At 41.5% G+C, this 21,100-nt stretch overlaps 1 protein-coding gene across 1 annotated transcript in view; it reads left to right on the top strand.

The window, feature by feature from the left end:
• Nucleotides 1-8,736: 8,736 nt before the first annotated feature.
• Nucleotides 8,737-21,100, top strand: part of DERA (deoxyribose-phosphate aldolase) — a 112,340-nt gene continuing 99,976 nt past the window's right edge. The window contains exon 1 of the mRNA XM_027129508.1: nucleotides 8,737-8,828. Within this exon, the coding sequence (XP_026985309.1) occupies nucleotides 8,798-8,828 (31 nt within the window). The 5' untranslated portion in view covers nucleotides 8,737-8,797. The remainder of the gene's footprint in view (nucleotides 8,829-21,100) is intronic.

The raw sequence follows: 21,100 nt of genomic DNA, 5'->3' as shown, positions 1-21,100 counted from the left end.
ATATTGTCAAGTTCTTAGGTTTTTAGATTCTGGTTACGCAGTCAAGTCATTTTAGGTTTTGGCTTTTGCCGGATTAATGATCGTTAGCTAAAATCAAGGTGTTGGCAGAGCTGCATTCCTTCTGGAAACTAGGAGAGAATCTATTTCCTTTTTCCAGCTTCCAGAGGCCACTGGCATTCCTTGGCTTGTGGTCTCTTTCTCCGTCTTCAAAGCTGGCAACATAGCATCTTCAAATCTCTGAGTCTCCTGCCACCCTCTTTAACTTATTAAAAGGACGTTTGTGATTACATTGGACCCACCTGGATAAACTCAGTTAAGATCCTTAACTTACTACCGTCTGTAAAGTCCCTTTTGCCATGTAAGGCAACATTCGCAGGTTCCAGGGATTAGGATATGGACATCTTTGGGGGGCCATTAGTCTGTTTACCAGACCTTCTAATGGTAGAATCCTATAGTAGAAATCTAGCAAAAAGTTAAAGTATATATTTACGAAAATTGCATTTGTCAAAGTCTCAAGTGTCCTGTGTGCTTCTAACCCAGTGGTCACTTTTCTCATCTTACTAAACCTTCAGCAGCATTCAGTAGTTGTCTACTTCCTTGTTTTTGAAATACTTTATTTCTTTCACTTCTCTACAGCTTCTATCACACTCCTGGTTTTACTTAAATCTTTCTGACTGCTTCTGAATTTGCCAGTTCCTCCTTTTCTGCTTCAGGTCTGGTCTATACTTTCTAGCTCTGCTCTCCAAAGGGAAAACTCATTGTGGGATTCAGTGTTTTCTGAAATCTTTCAAATTCATATATCCAGCCTGCTGCCCTGAGCACCAGAGTTTAATGGCATAGTTGATGTTCTACCTTAACCTTTAGTAAGCATCTCAGACTTACCTGTGGAAAACAAATCTTAATTTCTCAACCAAACCTATTTCCCCAACTTGTTACCCATTCTGATAATGGGCACTGCCTAAACTGAAAGACATAAAGTCCTTGAGTCTGTTCTCCTATCCCTATTTTTAGTCTATATGTAAGTCCTGTGGGTTCTCCTGAGTCTGTACTTGCCTCATGTCCACTGTTAACACCCTAGACCAGGCTCCCTCTGTTTCTCACGTCGACGGCTGCAGTGCCTTCCTAACTGTCCCCTCTTGCCCCTACTCCCCCACCCTGCCCTCATCCCATCCATTTTCTACACAGTAGGAAAGGTAATTGCTTTAGGGCTTGAAGAGGCTGAGTGACTGTCCCGTTTAAATCCATAGTGTCTTCCTATTATACCATGTTTTTACTATTTTCTGACTCTTGCTGCCTTTATGATTTTTCATTTTTCCCTTGCTTGTCCTGCTCTAGCCTCAGTGGCTTCATTTCACAAGGCCTTTTCACTTGGCTTGCTATTTCTGCAACTGGAGCCACTCTTTATGCATGGCTGACCCTTTCTTGTGATTCAGGTCTCAAGTCCTGTGACCCTCTTGTCACTTGCTATTTTGCCCTATTTTTAGGGCAGAGTTCTTACCAGTCTGAAATTACCTCGTATATTTTTTGTCTTCACCAATATTGCTTTGCTTAGAAAGGTGGCTGGTACATCATAAGTGCTCAATAGATGTTGAAACAAGTCCCTAAATGAGCACCAGATCTTACCAGACCAGTAAGATTATTTTTCAGTTATGCAGCAGACCATCCTCTCCACTGAAGAGTCAGACGTGGCCGGAACCTACTCAGAGCACTTGCCTCTCCAGTGAATTCATGTACAGCTTTATCGGACTTGAGGTCCAATAACCTAGGAGGACTTCAGCTTGTGTGATACAGTCTCCCCATCTCCACCCTGCTTCCCATTCCATTCTTCCTCTGGCACTTCCTCTCTGTCTTAACGTCATGGTAGCTCAAATCCTGCCTAAGTTTTAGTAATTTACCCTACGAATCATTGCGTCTCCATGTCATCTAGAGGTTTCTTCTAAGAAACCAGGGTTGAGCGCAGTCAATTCTCTTGAGAATTTTTCATGTCAGTAAAGTTCAACATATTCGTTTTAATGTCTACAAAATAGTAAAGATGTACCATAATAACTTAAAGGTTACATGTGTTAATAGTTCAAATTCAATGGAATTATTAATTTAGCTGCCTGGTTTTGAGACGAAGGTGGAGGCAAATGGATGTAACTGTTCAGGATGGAGCGACAGAATGGGGAATTGAAAATGCAGACCAAGGGGAAATATTTCTCTTGTAGGAACCTGATGTTTTACACCTGAATATTTTCGGACAAACAGTGATTCTGTTGAGTTACATGTGGGTCTCACACTAGGGGGATTCCTGAAGAAAAAGAATCACTGGAGGAAGAACATTCTCAGATAGGCTTAGCTTTTCTTTGCTTAGCTATAGGAATGCACAGTGTGACAGTGTCACCTAGATCAGTGTGACTTTAAAATCAACAGAGTTCTTGGAGAAACAAATGAGGCATCTAACAAATTTACCTGTGGAAACAAGGCCGGAGTGTGCATCTAAATGATAGCTAATGAGCAGTAACCATCCTTTATAGGTTGAATCACTTTATATAATTAATGAGAGAATGGAACTTGGTCAAGTGGAAGAGAACTGGTGAAAGTTTACAGATGTGTGTAGAAATAGTATTTTTTTAATCTCTCCAATAACCCAGTGGAGATAGGTAGTATCTACATTATACATATGGGAAACTATTTTAGAGGTTAAATGACTTGTCTAATGAGTTTGGCTTCAAAGAAATAGTTGGAACAGTAAGTGTGTGGTCTGTAGGTTATATTGCCTGGGTTTGAACAGATTTGGTGGGGAGGGATCAAATAATTGATGGAATGGGCTTAACTCATACGAAGCACTTAATATTAGCTAGTGTTATGTATTTATCAGTGATTTCCCAACTTTGGGATTTGGTGGAAAAATAGATTAAAAAGGCGGGGCGGGTTAGGTGGGGGTCGATGGCAAGACTGAGTGGTCTGCCTCTAATTTTGCCAAGTGAGGCTATGAAAACATCTACCAGCACAATATTCATGAAAGAAAGGTCATTTTAAAATCCAAGTTGGTAGTGAAGGGCATAGTGTCAGGACTGTTCTTTAAATTGAATAAAACTTCATAAAAGACTCAGTATAATTCTTATTTTTCTTATTTCACCATGAAGTAGGAACTAGATGTTCTAGAAGTCTCTCTGCAGTTCTGAAATATTTTGACTCTAATATTCATACTCTCCCCTAGTCCTCCCTGTTTCTACACTTTCCCCCGTCCGATTTAGAAATACTGTTGACAGTCCATAACCTAAGTGAATTTTTACCTAAGGAACCTGTGAAGGACTGCTCTAAGAAATCATAAAGCCTTCGGTTTTTAAGTAAAAATAAAAGACACAGTCTTCATTTTCACCAAGAACTTCATTGAACAACATATTTACCCTTTTGTTCCACTACCTTCTGCCATTTTTCAGGCAACTTTGTAATTCCATCTTCCCAAAACTTTTTATCTTTTTGAGCAAAGAAGTGTTCCATATGCCTTTTACAGTCTTCCAGGGAATTGGACTTTTTTTCATTAAGAGAATTTTGTAAAGACCGAAATAAATGGAAATCCAAAGATGCGACATCTGGTGAATACGGCAGATGAATCAGAACTTCTCAGCCAAGCTGTAACAGGTTTTGCCTGATCATCAAAGAAACACGCGGTCTAGCGGGCTTCCCTGGTGACACAGTGGTTGAGAGTCCGCCTGCTGATGCAGGGGATACGGGTTCGTGCCCCGGTCTGGAAAGATCCCACATGCCGCGGAGCGGCTGGGCCCGTGAGCCATAGCCGCTGAGCCTGTGCGTCCGGAGCCTGTGCTCCGCAACGGGAGAGGCCACAAGAGTGAGAGGCCCGCGTACCGCAAAAAACAAACAAACAAACAAAAAAACAGAAACATGTGGTCTTGCATTATCCTGATGGAAGATTACGCGTTTTCTGTTGACTAATTCTGGACGCTTTTTGTCGAGTGCTGCTTTAAGTTGGTCTAACTAGTACTTGTTGGAATTAATCGTTTGGTGGTATTTTATTTCACTTGCCCCACGATCTCTTCCGTTCCACATAATTGTACAGTATCCATTTTCATCGCCTGTCACAATTTGTTTTAAAAATGAAACATTTTCATTACGTTTAAGTAGAGAATCGCATGCAGAAATATGGTCAAGAAGGTTTTTTTTTTTTTTGCTTAACTTACGTGGAAACTAAACATCAAAGCGATCAACATAACCAAGCTGTTGCAAATGATTTTCAATGCTTGATTTGGATATTTTGAGTATGCCAGCTATCTCCCACGTGGTATAACGTTGATTGTTCTCAGTTAATGTCTCGATTTGATCACTATCAACTTCAACTGTTCTACCCGACTGTGGAGCATAGACCAGGGAGAAATTCACAAACTACTTTTGACACGTTCCATCAGTCACAGCACCTTCTCCACACACTGCACAAATCTTTTTTTGCATTTCAGTTGCATTTTACCTTTCTTGAAATAATAAAGCATATTATGCTGAAAATGTTGCTTTTTTTCTTCCATCTTCAATATTAAAATAGGTATACAAAAATTCACCAATTTTGATGCCTTTTTTTGTTTGTTTGCAGTACGCGGGCCTCTCACCGCTGTGGCCTCTCCCGTTGCGGAGCACAGGCTCTGGACGCGCAGGCCCAGCGGCCATGGCTCACGGGCCCAGCCGCTCCACGGCATGTGGGATCCTCCCGGACCGGTGCACGATCCCGCATCCCGTGCATCGGCAGGAGGACTCTCAACCACTGCGCCACCAGGGAAGCCCCTTGATGTCTTTTTTTAAATGCATGCTGATAGGACAGCTGTCACATACAATCTTAAAAAAACTGTGGGTCTTTTTTTTTTTTTTTTTTTTTTAATTAATTTTGGCTGCGTTGGGTCTTTGTTGCCGTGCGCGGGCTTTCTCTAGTTGCGGCGAGCAGGGGTTACTCTTCGTTGCAGTGTGCGGGCTCTAGATGCGCAGGCTTCGGTAGCTGTGGCACGCGGGCTCAGTAGTTGTGGCGCACGGGCTTAGTTGCTCCGCGGCATGTGGGATCTTCCCGGACCAGGGCTCGCACTCATGTCCCCTGCATTGGCAGGCGGATTCTTAACCACTGTGCCACCAGGGAAGTCCCACAAAATTGTTTTGCATGAAGTTAAAGACAACTAAGTGCCACTAGAGCCATCTTACGGAAAAAACTGAATGAACATTTTGGCCAACCCAATAGTTCATGCCCTTTGACCTTTAACTTTTGGATTATTCCTGTCTTCCAGGCCAGGTATGTTCTTGAGGTTTCAAGATAAATATGACATATTCTTAGAGCTTTAATTTTCACTGAAGGAGAAGTGGGGGTGGGAAGATAAGTAATTTATCCAGTAACTTTTTATTTAAAAACATATCCACAAAAAGGAATGGCATGCAAAATGGGTTAAAAGAATACAATAAAGACAATGTTACTCTTGTAAGAGCCAGTTTGGTCTTTAGCTCCAGATTGCATGCATAGCTTCTCTGCCTCTAGGCTGGTGATTCTTTGCATTTAGCTTCCATAAACATCATCTGAGGGAATCTGTTAAGAATACAGATTCCAAGGTCCTAGAGATTCTTTTTTTTTTTTAATATAAATTTATTTATTTATTTTTGGCTGTGTTGGGTCTTTGTTTCTGTGCGAGGGCTTTCTCTAGTTGTGGCAAGCGGGGTCCACTCTTTTTCCACTCCTGTTGCGGAGCACAGTCTCCGGACGCGCAGGCTCAGCGGCCATGGCTCACGGACCCAGCCGCTGCGCGGCATGTGGGATCTTCCCAGACCGGGGCACGAACCCGCGTCCCCTGCATCGGCAGGCGGACTCTCAACCACTGCGCCACCAGGGAAGCCCGGGGGCCACTCTTCATCGTGGTGCACGGGCCTCTCACTGTCGCGGCCTCTCTTGTTGCGGAGCACAGGCTCCAGACGCGCAGGCTCAGTAGTTGTGGCTCACGGGCCCAGTTGTTCCGCGGCATGTGGGATCTTCCCAGACCAGGGCTCGAACCCGTATCCCCTGCATTGGCAGGCAGATTCTCAACCACTGCACCACCAGGGAAGCCTGGTCCTAGAGATTCTGATTCAGTAGGGCTGTGGTGAAGCGTAGAATATGTTTCAGGAAAAAAACTTTTTGGAGATTCCAATGTAGTAGTGGTCCAAAGAGCTAAGAGGCCTTACCTTAAGGATGGATACTTCAGAAGTTTCAGAAAGCAATAAATTTAAAAGGGAAGTCCACAAAGTGAAACTTAGCAACATTTCTTCACTAAAAAAACCCTCACTTTTTGCATTCCATCCCTAGTGTCTCTGAATGCTGCCAATTTGACATACGTTCAAACTGTAGAGATTAATTCCAGATTAGTACTGTGCAACAGGCCAGTTTTAGAAAAAATCCTTGAGAAATTCTTGTCAGATATATTGCAAAAATGTTTGCTACAGGAGGCTGTCCTGATTCTGGTTTTCCAACTAAGTTAGGATCTCACAGCTTTTTTTGGTTTCTTTTAATACATTTACATTATCCATGAATGCATAATGCATGGCTTGGAATCTGGCTTAGAGTTGTTATCTGCCTCTAAAAAATAGAATTCCATTTATTGCCTTTGTATCTTTTAGGGATTTCTGGCCTCTCCAGCCAAAGATCACCAGGAATAAATTTGGGTTTACTGACTTGCTGCAGTAAGGGAGAATACTCACCAGGGGAACTGTGAGATGTCTCAGTTAGAGGGTGTCAGAAATGACTTAGGATTTGGGCTTGTGTCTGGTGATTTGGGGAAAGTTCAAGGAAGTGGGCCATTGCTCTGCATTGATGTTGGCAGGAAGGGGTGATAATTCCGACAGGGCATTTTAATTCTTATCTAAAATACAAGAAGAATGGGGTGAGGCTAAAACTGACAAGTAAAGAAGTGACAGTCACTTATAACAGCCAGGATTAGGGGGCTGTTTGGTCATTTTTGTGGTTTGGACAACGGTCATTTTTTGTGTTCAGACGTGATTACGAGGGGTCTTGTTTTTTATCAGGGGCACAATGGCCTTGGCTGATGTTGGTGTTCTGTGAAATTGTTTTACGTTCTACTGCGGAACACGGTGGTCTAGCTGTGAATGCTAGGCCAGCTCGGGGCTTTCAGGGTGAAGACAGAAATAGGTAAAATGCTATTATATAAATGAATGGGATGTAGACACTTTCAAAATGTTTGGCAATGGCTTTGTGCTGACAAGGCTGAGAGGCAGCTACGTGTGGGGGGAAAAGACTGGGATTACCTTTCCTATGTAGCCTATAATTGCTGTGTGAAGCTGACAGTAACAATCGTAGCTTCCATTTGTTGAGCTCCTACTATGTGCCATGAAGTGTGTTGTACTAGATGCTTTACACATGTACAGCACCTTTGCAAGTCAAATCTATTTTGAACATCCCAATTTTACAGGCAGTAACATTCCTGGAACCAGCTAGTCATTAGGTGGAATTGTTGGTGTATCGAGTTGGACCCGTTTGGAGTCTGCTCCATTACATCAGGATGCCTCTGTTCATAACTTTGGTGTCTGTAGGTAGAGCAATGGAGATACAGTATATACTTGGCAGGATTGTTCTGGGATTCGAATGCTATCTCTCTGAAAGTACCTAGCATAGTAACTGGCTCATGGTAAACAAGCCATAACTAAGAGAGTTCCTTCTTTCAGCAGAGTGGAGCTGTCTCTGACCGTGAGTACAGAGTTGATTAGTAGCCTGTGTTGAGTGACTCCAGATAACTTTAACCTCCTGCTCACAAAAAAAGCCTGAAAAAATTCTTAGTATCACAGAATGAGAATTTTAGAGCTCCAAGATGTTGTCAAGGGACTTCCCTGGTGGCGCAGTGCTTAAGAATCCGCCTGCCAACGCAGGGGACACAAGTTCGAGCCCTGGTCAGGGAAGATCCCACATGTTGCGGAGCAACTAAGCCCGTGCGCCATAACTACTGAGCCTGCGAGCCACAACTACTGAAGCCTGCCCACCTAGTGGCCATGCTCTGCAACAAGAGAAGCCACCGCAATGAGAAGCCCGTGCACCGCAACGAAGAGTAGCCCCCATTTGCCGCAACTAGAGAAAGCCTGCACGCAGCAACGAAGACCCAACACAGCCAAAAATAAATAAATAATTAAAAAGAAAAGATGTTGTCAAGGTGCTTTCTTACAGATAAGGAAAATGAAGCTTAGAAGGGCAGTTGATGGCCCAGTGTCACACTTAATCGCTGCCAGAGCAAAGCTGAGACCCCAGTTCTTCCCACTCCTAGGCCCCCTGGTTTTCCAGGCCACAGAGTTGCTTCTCTTCAGGAAGCCAAGCGTAGAAGTCACATGGCACCGGGCCCCAGTTTGCTGGTTGGCCGCCCTTACCAGGCTAAGGGATCACCGCTCCTGTTTCAGGTGTGGGGTCCTCGACCTCTGGTCTCAGGCAGTAATTGGAAGGATCCTCTCCCTTCTTGTTCTGTAATCCTACTGTGAAAAGTCTCCAAATGCTTTTATTCAGTACAGTCAGCAACTTAAGGGTTTCACCACTAGTTCTGGCAGCATGGTTTACGGGAGTTAGTACGCGAGTTCCGCACCTGGTGGAGAGGACCGAGGAGTGCGCGCAATGGATTTTCCTGGCAGAGAAAAGGACCCGGGATCCCGCCTCCGCGGCCCGGCCGGGGGCTCCGCCCCCAGAGCGGAGAGGGCGGGGCGTGCGGCGCAGGCGCGCGCGCGCGCGGAAGCAGGAAGGGCAGAGCTAAGGCAGGCGGGCTAGCGGGCGCGCGGGGGCGGGCGGTGCAGTGGCGGACCTACCATGTCGGCGCACCAGGGAGGCACGGAGCTCGGTAAGGGCCCGCGGTCGCTCTCTCCCCTCTCCGTTGCTCCCGGTCCCCTGTCTCTTCGAGCCTCGCGCCGCCTGGTGCCCTGGCCAGGGGTCCCTGGGCGCGTGCTCCCCGGGGCGGGGGGCGTAGGCTTGGGGGCCGCACCTGGGAGACACAGCCCCTGCGCACGTGGACCCCGCAAACCTTGACTCACAAGCCTTATATTTATAAGCGGAAGGAATAGGAATGGATTAGACTTTTATCTTCCAACTCATTAGCTCACCTGGTTGCGAGGAACAGCAACAACAAAAAAAACCCAAAGACCCCCAGACAAACCAGATGAAAACCTCCCTTCCACGCTCCTAATAGAATTATCTTGTGCGATTTAATGCCGGGTTTCCATAGGTAGTTGCTAACACAGCCGTATCCCCAGAGTGATCGTGCTGTTGGAAAAGTTGTCTCTGGACTATGTAACTTAATGTAAATTGTATGATTTTTAGAAGTACAGCGACTTCTAAAAATGCTTGGATTATTTCCTCATTTATTTCATTTCATTGATGTTCTAAAATATTTCTGGCAAGAAAACTTAGTTTTGATTTCCCAAAATGTGAAAAATTCGCAATTCAAACATAGCAAAACCATGATGGAGCCAAAGGTTAAGGATCTCAGTTTAAGTATTATAGCTTGCATATCGGTATCCTGGATCTTCAGTTTAGCTCTGTGACTTTGGGCAAATAACTTAATCACTCTGTGCTTAAATTTCTTAATCTGTAAAATGATTATAATAGCACTTACCTCATAAATTGGTTTGGAGATTAAATGAGAGGATGTTAATTGTTTGGCACATTGTGAGTACATAGTAAGTATATAATAGTATTATAGATATATAATAAGTATGTAATAGTTTACTAGGTACTCACAATGTACCAAGTAAGTATGTACAGTAATAGTGTTAAAAGGTGAATTCTGTTTTTAGGGGCCAGTTTTGAGAAAATTAGCTATAAATTGTATGTAAGTCTTACGGGTACACTTTTTTCTTTAAAAGTGACTGTTCTAACTAGAGTCTAGGCTTCATGAGATGGTCCAGAACTTCTGTCGAATGGTAAGAGCTTGTCTTTATAAAGGCAGGTGATTGCCTCACCGAACTGATTCGCCTTTACTCACTGCCCTTTAGCAGGTTATATTTTAAACTCTAGTTCTATCTTTGGAATGTGGACTTCAGTAATAAAGGAGTTCCCTAGATTGGAAGATCCAGAAAGATGGGGGATAGGGATGGGCTGTGGGTCTTAGTCATCTTGGTATCTTCAGGGTATGGCTGTGTGACTTTGTTCGCCATTTGATGCACTGTTATTTCCCCCAAACTTAGCAGTTTATTTTTCTTTCAAGAAACACAAACCTTTTTCTCTTTCTTTTTCTTATTGAGGTATAGTTGACATAGAACTTTTTTTACTTTATTTGCAAGAATTGGAATCACATCCATTCATTTGTTGAAAAGTAACAGTATAGACAAAAATCAATTGCTATGTAGAATAATAGTAAATGTGATTTTTATGCAGCTATTTAAATGATCATAGTTTTGTTTTATTCTCTTTGTTTAAATAACATCAGATATATTTCTAGGGTGTTTTTCCTTCACTGGTATTAATCATTAATCCAGACAGAGATTTGGCCTAAAATAAATTATTTGAAATATTTATGTACTAGGAAAAAAAATCATTCAGTATTAATTTATGCAGTTTATTAGTTGATGCCTTTTATAGAGTTTTCTAATTAAAAGTCTTTTAAAATAAACACTAACTTTTTTAAAGAAATAAACTTTTATTCCCTTATTACGAAGGAATTCATGTTTATTGTAAAAATTTTAGAAAATACAGTTGGAACAAAAGAACTAAAATTATTACTGATACAGTCACTAATTTATATTGTAGTGCATGTATATACTTCTTGTTAATAGACTTTTTTTTTTTAATAAATAGGTTCATTTGAGACTGAATCTGACCCTCATGATAAAAACTTCAAGGAAAACATTCTTTTATGGACCCACTGGACATGAGAAAGAAAGAACAGACCCTCTAATGTTCATTTTTGTGTCAGTGTTTAGTGATCAATCCTATCTGTTTAAGATATTTTCTACTTAAAACATTAATTTCTGATTTTCTCCAACTTATACATAAAGCTAAAAACCTGTTTCTTTGGGCAGTGTTTGCCATTAAGTGGGTAGGTGACAGCTGTGTCCTCCTATGGAGAAGGCTTGACCAGTTTGGAATCAGAAGGAAAAAGAACCCTAAATCTGGTCTAGCTCCAGCCTGTGGCTTTGGCCCGGCTACTTGCTTTCTTTGAACAGTAGATCAGCGGTTCTCAGAGTGTGGTTCTGGGACCTACAGCATTAACGTTAGGTGACAGCTCATTAGAAATGCAAATTCTCAGGCCACATTGATCTCTTAATGAGTCAGAAACTCTGGGGGTGGGCCCTGGCATTCTGGTGGTTTTAAAGTGGTTCTGAAATGCACTCATATTGGAGAACCACTGGCTTAAAGATCTTTAGGGCTCTATGGAGTGCTTCTGGCCCTTTGCATTCTATTAAAATGGACCGATGATGTTCTTTTCCTTATTCTGCTAGATGCTTGTTAAGTTTTGCCTAAAATGTAGTTGCAACAGGGGCAGTGATCTTTCTTTTCTTCATTGATGTATCCCAGGCAGTTAGGATAGTGTCTGGCACACGGAAGGCCCACAAACATGCCTGCTGAATGCAGGAGTGAATTTAGAACTACTCCTTGCTTGGGAGCACTGGGGTGTCCACCCGGGCCCTTGTGTGTGGACAGGTGCTGTGCAGTCTCTACCTTCTCCCTCTTTTCTGAATAACGTTACAATTCAATTTTGTTACTTCTGTCTTTAAAGAGATCTCAGGAGGCTTACGAAGGATGTTGGCAGTGTGGCTTCCTTTCAAATGTGATTTTCTTTGGAGGCATCTGGAAAATGGGGGTGTTTGTATTAGGTGACTTCTAAGAGTCTCTGCTTTGCATCTGTCTGTATATCTGTAAGGTCTTGTGTTCAGAAAGGAAATTTACAAAGATAACTGAAAAACAGAAAAAAACTAATTGAAAACTGATTTTTAACTGGGACGGGATGGGGACAATTCTACGAATTTCCTGTGTTGCAGTAAAAAGAGATTGTTTTAGGCATATATCCACAATTCGAATGATCAGGGACCATGATTACTGAGGAATGTTTTGCTCTGTAGGGGCATTTTTTGTAATCCAAGTCAGAACAAACAGAAGGGGCAGTTTATTTGCTTAAAATGCAGATAAACGAGATCAGTTCTGGATTAGTTGCCAAACCAAGAAGGAAGACGGGATTTTGTATTTTACAAAGCACTGTTATTCATCCAAAAAGTAGTTATTGAGTACCGATTGTCAACTGGGTAGTATTACCCTGGGCTCTGGGGATACAAGATGGACAAGGGTAGTCCCTGTCTTCACAGAGCTAGGTCTGATCCCTAGCTGGGCATCAAGCCAAAACTACAATTAAAATAAGTGCAAATGTGATATGCAGTTACTTTGCATTTATGTTTGTCTATTTAAGAAATTAGATAGTTGTGCCTAAACTGTACCTTAAATGAGTTGCCGTAACAGAGTTCTGGCCGTCTTGGCCTTGTAACTTTTATTTTCCCTTTAAGAACTTAGATGAGAATCAAAATGTAAGTAGCTCATTTCTGCCACTTGTGCTAAGGCATAACTTTGGTGTAGAATGCTTCTGAGTTTGGGGGTGGTGATTTTTCCACTGCAAAGTTATCTTAGAAAAGTTAAAAAAAATTTTTTTGACTGGAATCTTAAACTTTAAAGTTAGGCAAAGCATGGTTTGCTTGCACAATAATTCTTTATTTAACACTAGACACTATGCCTAGGTGCTGGGTATAATGATGGTGGTTACCATAGAGCTTTAGTTTTGTGCCAGGTACTATACTGAGTGCTTTTTGCATTATCTCATTTAGTCTTCACAACAGCCCTGTGAAGATTTTATTATGATCTCTGTTCTACAGATGTGCAAACTGAGGTATAGAGAGTTTGAAGTAACTTGCCAAAAGCCAGTTAGGCAGAGCTAACGTGGCAGAGCCAGAATTCACACCTAGATGGTTTGGTGCTGACACTACGTGCTTCACCACTGCAATTGGTCTATTGGTGCTGCCTGGGGCACTCGATCTGTGATGTAAGAGAAGGCAAGTCGATAGCTAGTGAAAAATTTTACTGTGACTTTCTTAGCTTTGATTTGCCTGTGTCTGTGTGAAAGATTTTTGTTTTATTACCATAACCTATATCTTCTTTTTTAACTTTTTATTTTATATTGGAGTATAGTTGGTTAACAATGTTGTGTTAGTTTCAAGTGTACAGCAAAGTGATTCAGTTTTATATATATATATATATATATATATATACACACATACATGTATCTATTCTTTTTCAAATTCTTTTCCCATTTAGGTTGTTATGTAATATTGAGCAGAGTTCCCTGTGCTATACAGTAGGTCTTGTTGCATAACCCACATCTTAAGCATTGCAGTTTGTTTGGGGGAAGATGAAGTTTATCCTGAGGGAGAATGGAAATATCCAAACTTTGGTGGATTATGAGAGTAAGCTTAGATGTAACTGAATAAGAAATTTTCTGGGGTGGCATCTTAAAGGCAGCCTTCCTCTGGGATTTCTTCAGGTAGGTGTGCTGATGTGCCTCAGAGCATCATGGGGTGGGGACCTGGGAGTGAGCTCCAAGCGGTCAGGGTTTTTTTTTTGTCGGTTGGTTTGTTTTCTTTTTCTTGTCTCTCTGTATTTTTGAAAACCCCAGCTCTCACACTCTAGTCTTTGGGCTTACTTTGGCTTCCTGGGTTTAAAAAACAATCCTGTCTCTTGATGTGATCTTTAGGTGTAGAAAGAAAAAGAAAGAGAGAGAGAGAGAGAGAAAGAAAGAAAGGAAGATGGAGAAAAATTTTGATAATTATCTTTTGTTGATTTCAGGTAACTTTTTTGTCTTTTGTCTTTTTTTGGTTTGTTTTTTTTGGATTTCTAATTTTGGGACCTCTTTTTATAGTTTCCTGAGAACTGGAATCTCTTTAGTTATAAACAAGGCAGTTTAAGGAGTCTATAGATTTCAGGTGAGAAACAACTTGAATTACCTTTCCAGAATCCCTTTTGTTGTTTATTTTTTGAGAGACAGAAGGGCATTGAAGATTAGGTAAGAACAGAATTAAAAGTTATTAGATTTCTGCAGGGGATTTCCCAAGTGGAGTTAACTAGAGATTTCTTCTTAACTGTAAAATTGATTTGTGCCATATTTTAAATTAGTGTGGATTTTATATCTGAATCCAATGTTTTTTCTCTTTAATACTTAGTATATGTATATTTCTTTAGGTTTACTGTGATACTTTTGCAAACATTACCTCTTAATTCTCCCAGTAATCCTTTGGGGTGAGTTGTTATTTTCACTTCATAGGTAATGATTCAAATCCAGAACACCTGAGTACAAGGTCTTTATTCTTTGCTTTACACCATAGCTGCCTCTGTGTGTATATGTAATATTCTAGGTACTAGGGAAGAAAGATAATATGAAAATAATTATTTTTATGTAATTCTGATCTTACACATGATGAATTTATTATCTTCCACTGAGTATAGGTATCCCACTGCACTTGGTGACCTTACGCCACTTCACTTATGAAATGCCTGCATTAGTACCTGTTTTCACGAACGGAAAGAAATTCAAAAGAATTTTTGCTTTTACGAAAAGTTACTAGACCTACTAATATAGGTCTTCCATAAAAGTGAAATGGCATAATGAGAACTTTCGGAAAGTGGGTGATACTTTTCTCTTTGTGCCAGTTCGGCTGACCAAAGGTTTCCTAGGAGCCCTCTACTTTCAGCTAGTAGGGGAAACCTGTATTGATTATAAACCAGAATAACAAAAGTTTTTTGCTGTACTTTTTTTTTTTTTTTTTTTAACTTTAAAGCAATGTCAAACTTTTAGGGAAGTTGTAAGTGCAGTAGAAAGAACTTTTTCCTTTGAACCACCTGAGGAACACAGTTGACTGACACGATGCACCACCACCCCTGGATACTTGAGTATTTCCTATGGGTAAGGACAGTTTCCTCAAAGGCTGCAACAACCCTGCAGTCCTCAAAGTGGGACCTTTAACGTGGATACATTATTACCATCCAATCCACCAACTTCATTCACATTTGGCCAGTTGTCCAAACAATGTTTTTTATTTCAAAAAGATCCGTTTCACAATCATATGTTGCCTTTAACTGTCTGTCTTTTTAGCCTTCAGGCTGAAATGATTGCTCAGTGTTTCATTGACTTTTGCAGCATACGGGCCAGTTATTTTATAGGATGTTCCTCCGTTTCTGTTTGTAGTGTTTTTTTCGTGGTTAGATTCAGATTATGCACCTCTGGCAGGAATTTCACAGAAATGATGCTGTGTTCTTCTCATTGCATCCTGTTAGGTAGCCCATGATATTGACTTGTCTCATTATTGATGGTGTTCATTTTGATTATTCGATTAAGGTGCTGTCTCCTAGGCTTCACTGCTGTAAAGTTACTTTTTAACCTTTGTAATTCATGTGTATTTTGTGTGGTGGTACTTTGAAACTATTTAAGTACCCTGTTCCTCTGCAGATTTTCAATTTATTTATGTTTGTTTATATTAGTATATATTTGAGGTTTCCTATTTTTTCCAAATGGGTTGTAATTGTTACTATTATTATTTAATATTCAAATTGTTTAGAGTTTGCTAAGGGGAGCCCCTTCATCCTAGCTTCTCTCTCTTTCTGACGTGTACCATTATTTTTGAAGTACTTCATTCTTTTTTGGCTTAACAAGGTGTCCCAGGCTTACCTTATACTTCCCCTGCCCCAGCACTAGAGTCAGCTCTTTCTCCAAGGAATGTTTCTTTCAGTGGATAATGGTATTTAGATGCCACGATCTGGGCGGTGGGTATGCACATGGTGACTGGAATGTCTCTGCTCCGAATCCCCTTACTTGGTAGAGCTAGAGAATGTGTACACACACACCCCCACACGTTTACTTCTGTAACTGTCTACTCATCATCTGTCTATATCTCTCTATATAGTGAAAACCAGGAGTCAGACTGATTCCTCCAATTCCAGTACAATACCACGGATTTGTTCCATTTTTCTCTCTTTGCATATTTGAAACCCTTCACGTGCTGGGCTGTACATACTCCACGGCCAGTAGACATTCTTCTGGACTTACTCAGGTTCTGACACTCTGAGCTGGGTACCTTCATCCAGCCTGGGCTCCAACTGCTTGCATCAGGCTGCCGCCCACATTGATACCCCCCAGCAGGTCTATGGCTCTCTGGGCCAGGCGGCCCATCCACGTAGATAGCCTCCTTTTCCTGCTTGTCTCGACTCCCATGTCTGGCTACCCTTTCCCTTCGTGCAGACACCCTCTGTGTTGCGATTGGACTCTGGCCTACCCCCCGTGCTTAAGTGCCCCCCTAACTTGTTGGGCTCCCATAGCCCACTCTGGGCCATAGTTAGTCCCCCTCCTGACCTGGCTCAAATGACTCCCACCCTCCCGTGGTGGGGGGTTAGGACAGTTGTTTAGGAGGGGAGGGGACCAGAATGCATTTAAAAAATTTATTCTTATGTATTATAAATTTATACACATTTAAAAAAAAAAAACCCAAAACAAAGTAGAGTTCCTGCTGTTCCTGGCACTGGTTACTTGTTGCTCGTGGTAATGGCTGGGATACCAGAGTGACCATAGCCTGGTCCCTGCTTTCCTGAAGCTTACAATCAACGAAGGGACACTGTCATGTACATCATCACAGGAGGATACAGGTGACCATATAGAAGTAATCAGATTGGAAAGTGATGGAGGAATTTACAGGTAGTCCAGGGGAGGTTTTTGGAAAGGATGTTTTTGACAGGGAGTAGTTTCTGCAAAGGAACTTACCCAAAACAGCCTGGCATGTTTCATTAACTATAGGAACCCAATTTTCAGAATTCTAGTGTAATCTTCTCATTCTGTAATGGCTAACAGTAATATTTTAGTGAAGAAAGAAGGAGAAAACCCTTCGTATTCTATGTATAAAATTCATCCACAGAGTCAATATAACGATCGTGTACGCTTTTAGGTTTTAAATTGGGCATCCTTTTCTGAACTCAAACTTTGATTTTTACCTTAGAAGTCTTTTACCATTTGCTTATAAGCATGAGTGATGAGACTGTGTTTTATTATTCTGATACTGTTTTGGTAAACAGAAAGAACTATAATCATTTGGGTTTGTTGTATAATCAAATAAATAAAAGTTTTCCATGGTGCCTGCTAATTAAAAAAAAAAACAAACAAAAATTTTTTTAAAGCATCTGAGCTCTGTGGATTTTAATTGTTAGGAGGGAACACGAAGTTCAGGCGCTCGTTTGAAATGCGATACCTCTGCCGGGAAAGAAAGACTAGTCAACGAGACCGTGGAGAGAGCCCTGGAGGATGCGATTTAGACGTGTCACTAGAAATTGTTTAAGTGGAGAGCGCTGGCCCTTTTAAAACGCTGCCTGTCACTGGAGGATTGGGTCACCTTGAAATGTGTTCATCTTTGAGTTAAAGGCATAAAAAGGCACTTTGAAATTTTTCAGTTAACTTTGGTGTGTGGTATGTGTGCATCTGTGGATGTACCACTCCTCTGCCTGCCTCAGCCATGAATAGTCATTTCCCTGGAAACCAAAGTGGTCGCACGGGAGGGATAAATGTTTCATCTCCGCTCCAGCAAACTATACAGATTTGTAAGTGTTGAGACTCTCCCGGGCTGCAACTTCTGTCTTTGTAGAGTCAGGCCTACTTCCCCTAAAGCAAAGTCTGAGATAAGAGCAGCCTCTGGTAATTACTTCCTAAAAAGGTGCTACTTAAGTGGTGCTTGGGTTCTCCTGGAATGTGGTTAATAATGTCAAGATTGTGGTGTTTAATGTCTGGTAAAAATATCCAAATTAACTGCTCTTGTAATTCAGATTCAGGTAAGCTTTGCAACTGAACACCTAGTGGACACAACTCCTGCCCCATAGCCACAAGGTAGAGGTGTGTTTGTGTGTGTGTAAGTGTGTGATTTCATTCAGTGTCTAACGTTTGGCGTTGAACTAGATGTCTGGCATGTTTAAGGTCTACAGACTATTATCTCTGATGTAGAGATCCTTGTATAAACATTACTTAGGAATATGTCAAACACTGTTTCTTAGGGAAATAAAGTGTCCGCATTTATAAAACTACCTCTTTTTTTTTTTTTTTTAAACATGTCACCGTTTCACAGCAGGAAGGCATCTTAGGTATCAGTCTCACAGATAATACCTTGTATTACAGACGAGTAAATGGGGACCTAAGGAAGGTAAAGCTATGGTCACAGGGCTAGTTAGAGGCAGTACTGGACTTGAGGCTCAGGCTCTGTCTTTGCTGATTGATTTATTCCAATACATTGCGTTACCTCCATTTACCATTAGCTTTGTAGGAGCTCGGCTGGGTTCTGGCCCTGAATCAGGATCACCTGAGATGCTTGTTAAAAATGCAGATTCCTGAGCTCCACAATAGCTTTCCTTACCCATATGAGAGGAGGAGCCCGGGAATCTACATTTCACAAGCTCCCCAGATGGTTCTCATGAACACTGCAGATTGAGAACCCTGCAGTAAGCCAGAGTGACCCAGATCAGTTAGAGTTTCAGGGAATCTTCTGTTACCGTATTCAGTTGGCTTGTATCCGCGGGTTCCGCATCCCTGAAGGGGCTTGTATCCACATACAAGCGGGTTCCGCATCCCTGAAGGGCTGATTGTACTGTGCCATTTTCTGTAGGATATTTGAGCATGCATAGATTTTGGTACCCGTGGGACTCCCGGGACGAATCCTGTGGATACTGAGGGACGACTGGCTTACCTTTTTTGAGAAATCCTTTCTCTGTGACTTTTACCTTTACGTTAATATCTTTTATATGTCATAGTTTTTTGTATTTGGTTACCAAAGCTTCTGCAAGCAAATCTGGGGACAATTTAGCCTTTTATTTTCTAGTCGAAATATGTCACCAAACGTGCAAAGCATATTGTGAAGGCCTATCGGAAAAATCAGGAGTGTAGGGCAGTTAAGTAGGTGTATATATCTGAAAAGTGCATTGTATCTGAAATGGAGCATATTTTATTCAAATAATGCCATGGCTAAATGGAAAAATATAGTCCAACAGTGGTCCTGATGATGATTTTGGAGACTTAGCCAAGAGTATCTTCTCCATGGTCTCAGAGACTGGAGGGCGCAGACCCTGAAGATCCCAATACCCACAGATGTGATATTGTCTACCAGAAAGGGTAATTTAGTTAGTTTTCTGGTGGGAGAAAGAACATATTCATATTTCCTTGGAGACTATTAAGTTGGTGTCGTGGACTCAGGGAGGAAGGGGACAATCCTCTATATATTTGTATTTGGCAAAGTGGCTCCAGCTCCGTATATTTTGGCGTTTTGGGGGGAGATTTTTTTTTTTCTCTTCCGTATTTAGGGAGAAACCGAAATGCTTCTGATAATTTTCCAAAGAAACAAGAAATGTATTTTAGTCTTGTATCTTTATAAGCAGAGTTTATTTTCCTTTTTCAAAAAGTTTTGACTCTTCAGGAGGTAATTATTATTATACTCTCAAACCCTTCCATCCAGCACATATATGGAGAGTACCTAGTGCGGACTCGGCACTATCCGCGTCTTTGTGAAAGAGACGAGGGCCACAGAAGGTGGGAGGCCCCGCCCTTGAGAAACTTGTCTTCATCAAACTTTGAAGTGTCACTGGGAAAGCACAGAGCTTTACTCTTGCCAAGGAAAGCAGACTTTGCTCATCCTTGGGATATGCCGTTGCCCTGTTTCAAACAATGAACCCGTCAACATTGTATTGATATTTATTCCTAACATTTAAAACTACTGTGGGAAATCTCTTGCATGAGGCAGAGATCTCGTATGGGTTTTATCAGTGAAAACACCTCATGGATCTGGCTCCAGGAAGAGAAAAAATCACAGTTTCATTCTGCAGATGAATATTGTTTGACTGGTTGTAATATTATGCCAGTAACTACATAAAATAGAGAAGCTGTGGGACTTAGTGATTAGCATGTAGAGTCTAGACATTAGGCATTGGTGCTGGTAATACGGAAGATGCCTCAGACAAAAAGCAGACTTCTCTCTGCTTCTGAAAGAGAGTTAAATTGTTTTGGTGCCGACAAGAGTACGTTTACATGTCAAGTGGAATCAGGCATCCTGTGGAGTGAATGTCGGGGGATCTGTACCTGGCCATGTATGCTTCACCCAGTGCATTGTGGTTTATCAGGAAAGGATACAGGATTGGGAACCAGGCATTTTGGTCCTTTCTCTGACAGCATCTGGCCATGTGACCTTGGGTAGGGGACTCCAGTACCCTGGCTTGTGCTTTCCAAATTGGTGAAACAGACATATGACAATGTTCGTTGATCTGTTGTAACAGATGTGCCACTCTGGCGGGGGCTAAATGGGAAGTCTCTGTACCTTCCACTCAGTTTTGCTGGGAACCTCAAACTTCTCTAAAGAATAAAGTCTATTGAGAAAACAAAACAAAATACAGTCACATGATCTCTGAGAGTCCTTCTGAAGTTCTGAAGTTCTTTGAGTCTTCTGGTCATTGCTTAGAGTTACCATTCTGTGGAACTGTAGGTCTGCGATGGTCTCTGTGCTTGGAATTCATACCTTTCCCTCCTTCTATGGTCATCACATTCCTCCCGGGCTTTCAAGGCTCTGAGTTCCAGTGATCAGTTTTTATCCCCCACCCTGCATTCTGTGACGATTGGACACAATGAAATACATTATTATGTATGTTCTTTCTCTCTAGATGTTTCATGAATGTACATCTGGACTTCACAGGTCTTTCACACAAGCAGAGCCTTTTATTTTGTATTCATTCCTCTGCATGGCGGAGTATTGATCATAGTCTTAGTGTTTCATTCATAAAAAATACCTTGTAGATTCATCTCTTCCTCTTTTCTTCTGTTCCTACACTTCGCTCATTCTATCGCATATCTAAGTCATGACAGTGGTCTTTCTCATCTGCCCCAGGAAAATCCATATTTGATTAAACTTTTCCTTATAGTTTTTTATTCAAATAGAATAACAGCTTATCTTCTCATATTTGCTATTTTGATTATTTGGCTCCTTTAAGATGTATTTCCATTTCATGAAAAATATAAAATCTGACTTAGTCAAATTAATGTAATTGCGGTCTTTAGTAGAAAGGCGTAATTGA

The sequence above is a fragment of the Aethalodelphis obliquidens genome, unplaced genomic scaffold (genome assembly GCF_003676395.1).
Source record: "Aethalodelphis obliquidens isolate GAN/ISIS:26980383/991018 unplaced genomic scaffold, ASM367639v1 scaffold36, whole genome shotgun sequence".
NCBI lineage: Eukaryota > Metazoa > Chordata > Mammalia > Artiodactyla > Delphinidae > Aethalodelphis > Aethalodelphis obliquidens.
This window is presented reverse-complemented; position numbering and strand designations above follow the sequence as displayed.